At 43.3% G+C, this 12,916-nt stretch overlaps 2 protein-coding genes across 6 annotated transcripts in view; one reads left to right on the top strand and one right to left on the bottom strand.

Annotated features, from left to right (window-relative positions):
• ATG2A (autophagy related 2A) overlaps window positions 1-2,864 on the top strand; it is a 141,524-nt gene extending 138,660 nt beyond the window's left edge. The window contains exons 40-43 of one of the 4 annotated variants that reach the window (XR_014465701.1): window positions 347-501; window positions 593-745; window positions 826-1,253; window positions 1,358-2,864. Coding sequence is in view for 1 of the 4 variants with exons in the window: in XM_083165116.1 (XP_083021242.1) it covers window positions 347-501; window positions 593-745; window positions 826-1,062 (545 nt within the window). In the remaining 3 variants the exon portion in view is untranslated. Of the gene's footprint in view, window positions 1-346; window positions 502-592; window positions 746-825 lie in introns of all 4 variants that reach the window. The other 3 variants (XR_014465700.1, XR_014465699.1, XM_083165116.1) reach the window with 3 other exon arrangements.
• Window positions 96-12,916, bottom strand: part of LOC146045968 (inositol-trisphosphate 3-kinase B-like) — a 95,003-nt gene continuing 82,182 nt past the window's right edge. For both annotated transcript variants that reach the window (XM_083165117.1, XM_083165118.1), the window contains exons 5-8: window positions 11,901-12,105; window positions 10,610-10,711; window positions 9,981-10,052; window positions 96-2,734 (exon numbers count right to left, since the gene is read on the bottom strand). In XM_083165117.1, coding sequence (XP_083021243.1) covers window positions 2,396-2,734; window positions 9,981-10,052; window positions 10,610-10,711; window positions 11,901-12,105 — 718 coding nt within the window. In that variant the 3' untranslated portion in view covers window positions 96-2,395. The remainder of the gene's footprint in view (window positions 2,735-9,980; window positions 10,053-10,609; window positions 10,712-11,900; window positions 12,106-12,916) is intronic.

Raw genomic sequence — 12,916 nt, 5'->3', positions numbered from 1 at the left:
GCTGGTTAGATACATTCTGCTTGAAATTGTGTCTAACCCATAATGTATGTTCAGATGTAGGTTTTAATAGGCATTTATTTATTGATGTATTTATTTATTTCAAGAAGTGATCAATAGTATGAAGACAATGTTGAACAGAAATTCTGTTAAATTGATTTGAATGTTGTTACAGTATAAAATGATTGCTTGAAATGCACACAAGTTAGAAATGTAAATGATCATTCTTATATTACAAAGATAAGACCATCATTCACTTAACGTAAACAAGATTTAGGCTGATCAACCCTACAATATATAGGCAATAGTGTGTTGTGTCATGTAATGCTCTTTTATTTATTTTTTTCAGTTCATGGTGTGCGAGATCTCTTCTGGCTGCCCATTGAGCAATACAGAAAAGATGGACGCATTATTCGTGGCTTGCAGAGAGGGGCAGCGTCTTTTGGCACCTCCACTGCCTCGGCTGCACTAGAACTCAGCAATCGCCTAGTGCAAGCTATACAGGTAGGGATGACAGGAGATGGAAATGCTAGACCATATAGTAAAAAGTAATCCTCATAACTAATGGTAATTTTATCAATTTTCTGAATTTCAGGCCACTGCAGAGACTGTCTATGACATTTTGTCTCCAACACCTCCGGTTTCACGTTGCTCTCTGGATGTTAGACATTCACGTAGACTAAGAAGGGGACAACAACCGGCCGATCTGAGGGAAGGTGTGGCAAAAGCATACGATACTGTGCGAGAGGTGAGCGCAACATCTTAATAGCATAACAGACCTAAAATAGCAACATGGGTATACTGTGACACCTCTCTCCTTCCTCTTAGGGGGTTATTGACACCGCTCAGACCATACGTGATGTAGCATCACGTGGTCATGAACAAAAAGGACTGACCGGTGCTGTAGGCGGAGTCCTACGACAGATCCCACCCACTGTTGTTAAGCCATTCATAGTGGCCACTGAGGCTACATCCAATCTTCTAGGTGGGATGCGAAACCAGATACGGCCTGATGCCCACAAAGAGGATGCTCTTAAGTGGAGGGCAGATGAGGGGCAGGACTGAAAAGGAAAAAGGAAACTTCTACGTCCTCAAAGTGCCAAAGGAAAGCTGCAATATGTGACGACGCTTGGCGTATACTGGGTCTACGTATCGAGCTGCTAATGTCTCTGCATGACCATATGGACAATTAAAGCCACTCCTTATAGTACTTGGACTAGCCTACTTGATTTTGACCTTTTTAAGCCTTCTTTTAGGTATTTTTTATGTTACCTATTTTCTTGTATATTTTCTCTGCTCATGTATATCTATCTATAAACTAATTTATCTACAAACCCTTCATTCTCTTCCAACCTTGCAGCGGCTCCTCCAATAAGGCAGTGACTTAAACATTTTTCAATGCAACGGTGGCCTTGACACAGTGACCCATGTTTTTTTTGGACGCAAGCTGGGCATTATTATCCTTTGCCGCATTGAAGCCTTTGCTTGTCCTAATTTTACAGGCCCATTGTAAGAACAATGAAATGGTGCGAGACTGTTGCGTTCTATGAAGGTACCCTGAGCACACTCAGGGCTCAGTCCACTACAGACTGATGCTTTTTAAATCCCCCCCTTCCCAACACAATGCTTTCTTCTGATTGTACAGCCAAATAAGTATGAATAAAACATGATTCTATAAAGCATTCACAGTGACATGCAATGGAGGCTAGCAGCCCCACAGAACCACTGTCCCGGTGTGCGTGTTTAGGCTGGTCAGTGGATACATTTTTATTTGAAAAGTGGAAAATGGAAACAGAGTGAAACAAAATGCTTTTTCCTCACACTGTGATATTGTTCATAGTCAAGATACAAGTCTTTCCCCTCCCTCTGCACAGTGATGAGAAGATCATTTTCTGGGTTTTACAAATTAACTTAAACTGTCAAAGGAAGAATAGTGTCTGGCTTTATGATTGGATGAAAGTGGACATTACTTAGCAGGGTAGTCTGCCCCACCCACTACAGGTGACATTGGTCCATCAGCCAGCCTCATGACATAGTCGCGTGATCTGACTTTTCTTCCCATCCGAATGCAGAATAACAGACAAGGAAGAACCCTGCAGGTCAGTGTTTGTGTTGTGCTTGTTATTCCAATGGCCTCTTATCTTCATAGAAGACCTTTTATCACTAAGATTTGTTCCACTCCTCACACTTCCAGCATGTGCAATATTGAGGGATCTTTTTTCCCCTCTCATGGGTAGATTAAAGAAACCCAAGTCCACCCGACAGTGATTTGTTGAGCTGGTGCAGTCCATATTTCTATGGTCTAGTATTGTGTAGAAACCGCAGACTCTCTCCTATGAGTTCATAGGTCTCTGTTTCTCGGCTGGTATTGGGGCGTCGCTGATACCTCATCACTTATTCAGAGATCATTCTTTTCCCCATTTGTAGCATTCCCTTCTGTATGCTTTTTTGGTAAAGTCTTCTCATTCTCCTTTGCCATGTTCTTCTCATCCTCCAGTACTGCACTTTCTCCAGCCTCTTCTCTTCTTTCATCTAACATACACATGGTGTTTCGGATAGTGTCAATTAGGTTCTTCAGCCCCAGCAAGTAGCCATCTTCATGGGTCCCAGGTTCCCAGGGCACATCATGGCGAAGGGTTATGTGCGATGGTGCCGGAGATGTTTTGCCGAAATCAATCATCCAGACGTTGGAGAAGCCTCGGCGATCATGAACAAACAGGAGGGAGCTACCAATCACCTGAAACAAATAAGAAGGCCAAGTCATTTACTGTCGCAGAAAAATAAAATGGTCGTTTCCACAACCCGTGCCTATAGCTGCATTACTCCTCATGTGCAAACACTAATAAATGAGCCATGGTATAACTGTGTCAACTGCCTCACAAGTTTATATTGGTAGTAACAATACATGAGTATGCAGCTCTGTCCAGGATACTGGATGTCCTCCGGCCTGAGGGGGAAAATCCCCTCAGTGATTGTAGACAGCAGTATGGTTATTTATGTATATCAGCAGTTTCTCTTTCCTAATGGGTTGCAAAAGCATGATCGGATTGCTCTTATCTGCAAAATACAAGCACCTAGGGGGAATATGTCATCTCCGTTCCTTGTTGCATGTATCTACATGTCAAGAAGCAGAAAACAACAAAACTCCGCTTTGGAGTGTTTCAAATTCCATCTAAAAAAGAAAGACCCTTTTATTCAGAAGTATTACTAATCATAGCGCTTCTTACATGGAATTATCCATGGTGACTGTAATTCCCTACCAGCACATGATTGCACATGTTGCACAGTTTTTACCTCAGATTTTCTGATTTAACCCTATTGATAGAATAATATAGGTTTCAGCATTTGTTTACAGGAAGGAGGTCTTGCGATAATAGATTCCCCATTGCTAATTGTGTGCACAATTGTGGATATGAGTACAATAGGTCTTCCATACAACTATGGCCCTTATTCAGATCCTATCACGGTACAAATTGGTTCTCAAAATGGGCAAAACCATATGCACTGCAGGTGGGGCAGATGTAACCTGTGCAGAGAGAGTTAAATTTGGGTGGGGTGTGATGAAATTGAAATCTTAATTGCAGTGTAAAAATAATGCAGACAGTATTTACCCTGCACGGAAACAAAATAACTCGCACAAATCTAACTCTCTCTGCACATGTTACATCTGCCCCACCTGCAGTGTACATGGCGCTGCCCATTTTGAGAACAAATTTGTACTGCGATCAGATCTGAATAAGGGCTTATATGTGCGCCTGTGCACTTCTGTCATGGCTGGATCACAAGGAAATTTAGCTGTGGAATGCACCATTGCATCTACATTATGTATTAAACTAGAGGTCATTGTTGAAGCAGAACAGTCTTCAGATCCTCTCATTTTCCCATCTTTCACTTCTCTTTTAAAGAATTACATCAGCAAAACATGTTAGCTTGCCGTTTCCATTAAAGCCACCACTAGTGTTCGCTGCTTATTGTGTGTTCTTGATATTGTGTATTTGTTCAGGGTTTCCCTGCATTGTGATCTTTGGCTAGAGTAATATGTTCCAGCTGAAAAGGGAACTAGTAAGGAATGTGTGCAGAGATCAGTTGCCAAGATGGTATGTTGTAGGTGTTCCAACAGCACAGTTACAGAGCGCATAGAGCTATGCTATGAAGCCCCTTGCGGGGAGACTAGTACTTCCACATATACAACCCCTGGTGCAAAATGTGAACTTATGAAAACTGATTGGCTGAATACACCTGAAGCCCTCCCACTTGTATTAATATTATAGTGTGACTTCTGTGATTCATTTGCATTATTACCTGTGATATTTGCAATTGATCCACAGCAATAAAGCATACACCCTTTTAATATTTTAAAGGGGATAGGACATGTGTAATACACTGACCTAAATACATTGTCTTTGCATTTTATTTCCTTTCACGTGGGAAATTAGACTTACTAGTTATTAATAACACTGTCCAGATGTGGAGCCACATTTTCTGGTATGTATTTGTTCTACTATTATCTGCAGGAATACCCGAGCCACATATACTACTGTTCTCTTCAGGTGTAACCCAGTTGAATAAACTTGTCTCCTCCTCAGGAGTAATCCAGGTGCATATACTACTGTTCTCTCCAGGAGTAACCCAGGCGCATATACTACTGTTCTCTCCAGGAGTAACCCAGACGCATATACTACTGTTCTCTCTAGGAGTAACCCAGGCCCAAATAGTACTGTTCTCTCTAGGAGTAATCCAGGTGCATATACTACTGTTCTCTCTAGGAGTAACCCAGGCTCATATACTACTGTTCTCTCTAGGAGTAACCCAGACGCATATACTACTGTTCTCTCTAGGAGTAACCCAGGCCCAAATAGTACTGTTCTCTCTAGGAGTAATCCAGGTGCATATACTACTGTTCTCTCTAGGAGTAACCCAGGCTCATATACTACTGTTCTCTCTAGGAGTAACCCAGGTGCATATATTACTGTTATCTCTAGGAGTAACCCAGGCTCACATACTACTGTTCTCTCTAGGAGTAAACCAGGTGCATATACTACTGTTCTCTCTAGGAGTAAACCAGGTGCATATACTACTGTTCTCTCTAGGAGTAACCCAGGTGCATATAGTACTTTTCTCTCTAGGTTGTAACCCAGGCGCATATACTACTGTTCTCTCCAGGAGTAACCCAGGCGCATATACTACTGTTCTCTCCAGGAGTAACCCAGGCGCATATAGTACTGTTCTCTCTAGGAGTAACCCAGGTGCATATACTACTGTTCTCTCTAGGAGTAACCCAGGCCCAAATAGTACTGTTCTCTCTAGGAGTAATCCAGGTGCATATACTACTGTTCTCTCTAGGAGTAACCCAGGTGCATATACTACTGTTCTCTCTAGGAGTAACCCAGGTGCATATACTACTGTTCTCTCTAGGAGTAACCCAGGCTCATATACTACTGTTCTCTCTAGGAGTAACCCAGGTGCATATATTACTGTTATCTCTAGGAGTAACCCAGGCTCACATACTACTGTTCTCTCTAGGAGTAAACCAGGTGCATATACTACTGTTCTCTCTAGGAGTAAACCAGGTGCATATACTACTGTTCTCTCTAGGAGTAACCCAGGCGCATATAGTACTTTTCTCTCTAGGAGTAACCCAGGCGCATATAGTACTTTTCTCTCTAGGAGTAACCCAGGCGCATATACTACTGTTCTCTCCAGGAGTAACCCAGGCGCATATACTACTGTTCTCTCCAGGAGTAACCCAGGCGCATATACTACTGTTCTCTCCAGGAGTAACCCAGGCGCATATACTACTGTTCTCTCCAGGAGTAACCCAGGCGCATATACTACTGTTCTCTCTAGGAGTAAACCAGGCGCATATACTACTGTTCTCTCTAGGAGTAAACCAGGCGCATATACTACTGTTCTCTCTAGGAGTAACCCAGGTGCATATACTACTGTTCTCTCTAGGAGTAACCCAGGCGCATATACTACTGTTCTCTCCAGGAGTAACCCAGGCGCATATACTACTGTTCTCTCCAGGAGTAACCCAGGCGCATATACTACTGTTCTCTCCAGGAGTAACCCAGGCGCATATAGTACTGTTCTCTCTAGGAGTAACCCAGGTGCATATACTACTGTTCTCTCTAGGAGTAACCCAGGCCCAAATAGTACTGTTCTCTCTAGGAGTAATCCAGGTGCATATACTACTGTTCTCTCTAGGAGTAATCCAGGTGCATATACTACTGTTCTCTCTAGGAGTAACCCAGGCTCATATACTACTGTTCTCTCTAGGAGTAACCCAGGTGCATATATTACTGTTATCTCTAGGAGTAACCCAGGCTCACATACTACTGTTCTCTCTAGGAGTAAACCAGGTGCATATACTACTGTTCTCTCTAGGAGTAAACCAGGTGCATATACTACTGTTCTCTCTAGGAGTAACCCAGGCGCATATAGTACTTTTCTCTCTAGGAGTAACCCAGGCGCATATACTACTGTTCTCTCCAGGAGTAACCCAGGCGCATATACTACTGTTCTCTCCAGGAGTAACCCAGGCGCATATAGTACTGTTCTCTCCAGGAGTAACCCAGGTGCATATAGTACTGTTCTCTCCAGGAGTAACCCAGGTGCATATACTACTGTTCTCTCTAGGAGTAACCCAGGCGCATATACTACTGTTCTCTCTAGGAGTAACCCAGGTGCACATACTACTGTTCTCTCTAGGAGTAAACCAGGTGCACATACTACTGTTCTCTCTAGGAGTAACCCAGGCGCATATACTACTGTTCTCTCTAGGAGTAACCCAGGCGCATATACTACTGTTCTCTCTAGGAGTAACCCAGGCGCATATACTGTACTACTGTTATCTCTAGGAGTAACCCAGGCACATATACTACTGTTCTCTCCAGGAGTAACCCAGGCGCATATACTACTGTTCTCTCTAGGAGTAACCCAGGCGCGCATACTACTGTTCTCTCTAGGAGTAACCCAGGCGCACATACTACTGTTCTCTCTAGGAGTAACCCAGGCGCATATACTACTGTTCTCTCTAGGAGTAACCCAGGCGCATATAGTACTGTTCTCTCTAGGAGTAACCCAGGCGCATATACTACTGTTCTCTCTAGGAGTAACCCAGGCGCATATAGTACTGTTCTCTCTAGGAGTAACCCAGGCGCATATACTACTGTTCTCTCTAGGAGTAACCCAGGCGCATATACTGTTCTATCTAGGAGTAACCCAGGCGCATATACTGTTCTATCTAGGAGTAACCCAGGCGCATATAGTACTGTTCTCTCCAGGAGTAGCAGGCACATATAGATGTGTCCTAAAACATACAGCCTCAATATATCACACAGCTTGAGATGACTGGTGGAAGTAAAGCGCCAGATCCCAACTCTTCTAGAGGTTTTTGCAGAACATGCCTTCTTAGTAGAAGTGAGATGTGCCTACGATGCACTAGAGGACTGTTCTGATTTATTTTATATGCAATGCTTGTAGATCTGTGTACAACTGGGTCTGCACAATGGAGAAAAGCTGCATTTCATATACAGATTTAGATTGAGTGCTAAGTTATATGAAGACAAGATTGTTTTTTTTCAGCACTTTATTTACATCACATAAGCTTGTGCTTCAGCATCTCTGTGATTCCCCACTGCCTTGGTCTCTCCCTGCCCTCTCATGGCTGCACAGGAGATCTGCAACCAGAATCAGCTCTCCCTGCAGAACGACTTGCTGAACTCCCTCTACAAGTGATGCATATCAAATGAATTGGCTGTCTCCTAGTCCACAACTATAGCTGCATTTTCTGAAGAAAAAAGACGCCTGATGCTAGTGAAGTCTCAATGGATCTGGCATGCCAAATGTGTCTGTTTGACTGCAGCAATGATGTAGGAGGAGACCTGTGTATACTACTGTACTCTCCAGCTCTAAAGCAGGCACATGCTCGACTCATGGAGTATGGCAGGCTTATATCTAGTTATGCCACCAAACCTTTTAATTATAATGTGGCATAAAATGAACCGGAAGGGAGGGAATGGCAATTAATAGAACAAGGGCACTGTGATGTGGCACATTATAAAGTGGAGGCACTATATTGTGGCATATTATAAACTGGGGACTGCACTGTAATGTGTCATAATATTAACCAGCAATACTGTATATACTATTATGGAGAAAGACAATAACAACTGTTGTGGAGAAGTGTCAAATGTTGCTATGGCCTGGCTACACACCTGAGTAGTATGTACATAAACCACTGTTCTCTCGGGAAGTAAAGCGGACTCATAATAGCGAACTTCTTCAATTGCCCACTAAGCGACCCCAATGGGGACATCCAGAAGAAATAGTCTGGGGATTTGTTGCATTGAGAGCTGTCTAACAATGCTGCTGCCTTTCCAGCTCCCCCTTGCTGCAATTTGTGGGAGTTGGAAACGTCTTGTAATTCATATCATCAACCCCTGGAAGCCACTTACTAGAAATGGGTGGTATCCAGGAAGCTCCGCTATTTCCAGGCTCCAGGAGAGATTCCCAAAATGCTAAATCTTATGGACATACTGTATGTAACTAACACTGAAGCTTCAGGTAAATCTTATACTTAACATGCACTGGGTTTAGGGTTCCCTAATCAATGACAATGAGAAACTTGTTCTACTTAATTTTATGCTGATTTTTAATTTCGTACTTACTGGCAGATCACAGATACAGTATAATGCTGATAGAGGATGGTGCTGATTATACTGCAAATCCTACTGCCTGCTTTTGGGCAATCTGTAACTACACATTATATTTTCAAGGAAGTAGGATATCAGATTTTGACCAATTTAATGCCCTAAGCAAGATTCTGGCTGGTACACCAAACTCCCATCCCTTTCCTACCAAGTGTGGGAACCCTTTGAGTGTGTCAAAGGCATGTGCACACCCGAGAAGGGGTGTAACTGTGGGAGACTGTGTAGGTAAAGGTGTGTCTCCAGACTTGATTTGTTTTCCCTTTTCAGCCATCAAATCTGTTCCCCTTGTGCTTCTTCAGCAATCTTGTCTTCCCAACCTTGTGTCTTCAGCCATCAAATCTGTTCCCCTTGTGTTTCTCCAGCAATCTAGTCTCCATCAACCTTGTGGCTCCAGCCATCAAGTCTCCCCACCTTTGCATTTGCTATCAAATGTATCTACCTTGCGTGTCTTCAGCCATCAAACCTCTCCCCATTGTGTTTCTACAGCAATTAAGTCTTCCCATCTTGTCTCCAACCATCAAGTCTCTCCCACCTTGTGTCTCCATCTATAAAGTGTCTTCCCCTTGTTTATCTCCAGCAATACAATATCTTTCCCCTTGTTTTTCTTCAGGAATCCAAACCTCAATACCAATCTCTCATAACCTTTTGTTACCTTTGTTATCTTCCCTATGCTGTGGAGTCCACTCAGCTCTGAATGACACTAACCTTTGGTCACCCCAGCATCACACTGATGGAAGCTCTAGGACAGTGGTGTCAAACTCATGGCCCTCAGGCTGTTGTGGAACTACACATGCCAGCATGATTGCTAAAACTGTGGCATGGCATGCTGGAAGGTGTAGTTCCACAACAGTTGGAGGGCTATGAGTTTGACACCACTGCTCTAGGAGTTGTATGACCTTACTGGGCTGTGCATGCTTTGTATTGCTGCTGCTTTACTGCCTGTCATATAATGGCAGCAGTGCCGGAACACCAGTTCATCAGAGTCACTGTCAGCCAGGAATTCTGGAGCCAGGGCAGCAGTGCTTAGATGTCCAGCCTGCCTAGTTGCCTGTAATGCCTATAACTAGGGCCAGCTCCGAGCAGGAGAGGGCTGCATTTTCCAATGCCACCGGAGCTAATTTCTTTGCAAAATGCCTTCATTTATGAATACACACACTACCTGGCTGCCTCATGGTTCTATGCATTATTTTGTACTGAACCTGCAAACATTCCAGGAAGCCTGTATAAACCATCCGTTGCTGCTGTTACTCTATATCCCTTCTTACTAACCTCGTGTGTGCGGAAAAAGACTGAGTCTCGAAGTGCGACCTGCATGTTCTCCAAGCGCTCCAGGTAGGCAGCCTGAAATAAAACAGATCATGCATTTTTCATTTTACAACACAAGGTGACACGCTACTAGGGAACACAAACTGTGTGACCATTCCGTTGCTAAATAACATGTCAAAAAGCTCCTAAAGATATCGCTTAACTGCAGACTGACAGTAACACAACAAATGTGTTTAATATACTCATAAAATAGAAGGCGGCAGATAATAGAAGACTACAGCTGTTGCCGGTTCTTTCTTCTTTCCCCCATTCTGGCACACACCACGGAACACAAGACAAGTCTGGTTACATTCCCCAACTATTCAGTACGCTCAAGGTAGAGAGTGTGAGGAGCAGCATGAAGGCTGGATGATAGAGCGGTTTATTGCTGGGTAATTACAGAGACAGGAGTGTGGCTGCAGGGCAGAGAAGAAATGGAATGACGTACATACTTGCATTCTGTACCAGGAAAGCTACAGATGGATAAGTAAGCAAGCCTGTTAGGTCTGCAGAGCAACATCGTGGAAACCCTTCCAGTTGTGACTTAAGCTATGATGGATTGATTTATTGGAAGATTGGTTAGTGCCTCATACCAGGATGTCCTTCCGGCTCTTCGTAAAAATAGCAAACGTTTCCATGATATTTTCCCGACTTTTCATTTTCTTAAAATTTTTCTTCACAGGTCCGGCTTCAACCTGGGAGACAGAGAGCAGTTACCATTTCAGTCACAAGAATCCTAGCAGCACCGACATTAAAGATCACCCAGGACAGATACCCCTTTCACATTGCGAATGCTGGGTCGCACCCGGGATTATTGCCGGGTCGCTGATGTCACCCGGGGGGGGGGGGGGGGGTGAGGTGAAGCTGCTGTCTCCTCATAGCAGTGAAGGGGACCCGGGTCGCTCGACCCAGGTTACCTGTTCACACTGCTCAGCAAATGGGGTCTGACCTGGCAATAACACTGGTTTACATTTCTGGGTTACTGGATCCTGGAAAGTCAACAAGGCCCTTTCACACCGCATGCCGACCTGGGTCAACTCGGCAACAACCCGTGCAACAATTTGTGCGTTGTGAAAGCGGTATTACAGGAGAGTCTATGAACCCTGTAATTGGGCTCTGGTTTTAAGTAGATCCATGGTTTAAATCAAATTGATTGAAGTCACCTGTGGCCAAGCATGGCTATACTTCAAACCAGGTCTATTGGGGTGCCTTGAGGACCACGTTTAGGAACCTCTGCTGTAATAACATCTTTTATGGAAGTTGCCCACATTTCATTGGTCTAACCTGGCTTATGGGAGACGTATAATGTGTGCCTGGTGGAAACAGACACTATTTGATCGGTTACAGAAATGTTCCCTACTGTGGGGGGTATTCAATACCAGACGATTTTTTGCCATGCGAAAAAAAACCCTTAAAGTACTCAATTACGAGCATTTTCACCCTTCCCATTTCATCTTTGTTTTTTTTACAAATCAGCATGGGTGTAAACGGCCACAAATTTGCCCAAACCACTATTTGCAGCAATTTTGCCGATTTAAAAGTTTTTTTTTCGTTGATGCTGTATTTTTCACCCATGCAAAAACTGTAACGGGGATTGAATAGGGTGAGTTAAATTTGCCATAAAAATGTGGGAAAAGTCCTGATTGTGTGTGGGACCAAAAATGACAGTGAGATATTCGGTGAATGTTCACCTCCTTTAAAATAAACCCCCGATGTGCTAAGTGAAAAAGTAATCGTATAAAAAGGAAAGCGCAACAGTGTAACAAATAGGTCATACACTAGAACCATATTATGTACATGGTACTTTTTTTGCATTGTTTTTATTATTAGCTTCAGTAAAAGGAAGAATCGCAGATGCCATTGTAGGTTATCATTGTGACTCACCGTTACTCCCTCTATACGGAATCCCAGCAGTTCTGTAGAGCTGACGGTCTCCCGCCACTGCATGTACCGTGGCTTAGTAACTGCTTTCTGCATGTGTTCCTCTGGTGTAGGAGCTTGGGGATCCAGTGCTATCATTTTGTTATACATGTCTTTACGTGGTGTGGGCTTCAGAAGGGCTTTGGCAAGCTCCTCTTCTAGGTATGTCCTGCAGGAGAGGGGCCTTTATTAATTGAATTTGGTAGTGTAAAGAGACAGCAGCCTGCGTCATGGGCAAACCTTCAGCTCATCCAACCAATATGTCTTCTATATCCTATATTACAATTAGCTTTAGAGGCAGATTTATTAAGCTCGGTGAAGTGATAAAGTCTCTGGTTTTTATTACCGGCCAATCAGCTCCTACCTGTCATTTTCAAACCAAGCCTGTAACTTAACAGTAAGAAGCTGATTGGCCGGTGATAAAAACCAGAAACTTTATCATTTAATGGAGCTTAATAAATATGCCCCATAATCTGTTAGGCATTGCAAAGTGTACAAAGTGCTGAACAAGGGCACTTACTCTGGTTCACTCACAAAGGCAAATTCCTACTCAAATGGATAAAACCATGTGCACTGCAGGGGGGGGGATGTAACATGTGCAGAGAGAGTTAGATTTCAGTTGGGGTTTTTACGTCAAAGTGAGATCTATATTGCAGTATAAAAATAAAGCAGTCAATATTTTCTCTGCACAGAGACAAATAACCCACCCAACTCTATATCTCTCTGCATCTGCCCCCCTGGAGTGCACAGGTTTTGTCCATTTGAGAAGGAATTTGCCTTTGCGAGTGAACCAGAATAATGGCCAAGGTGTAACTTAAAAATCAATACTATACACAGCATAGATACAATGCACAACAATGGATACTACATAGCATAAATACAAGTATTGCAATAATACTACAGACAAGGAGTGACAAATACAGGAGGACAATGGGTATGGCAACTCGCTGTAGCTGGAAAGCAATGTTCCTGGGGAAGGA

Source organism: Crinia signifera, chromosome 11 (assembly GCF_055691185.1).
Source record: "Crinia signifera chromosome 11, ASM5569118v1, whole genome shotgun sequence".
NCBI classification, from domain to species: domain Eukaryota; kingdom Metazoa; phylum Chordata; class Amphibia; order Anura; family Myobatrachidae; genus Crinia; species Crinia signifera.
The sequence above is the reverse complement of the archived record's forward strand: the minus strand, read 5'-3'. Positions and strand labels throughout refer to the sequence as shown.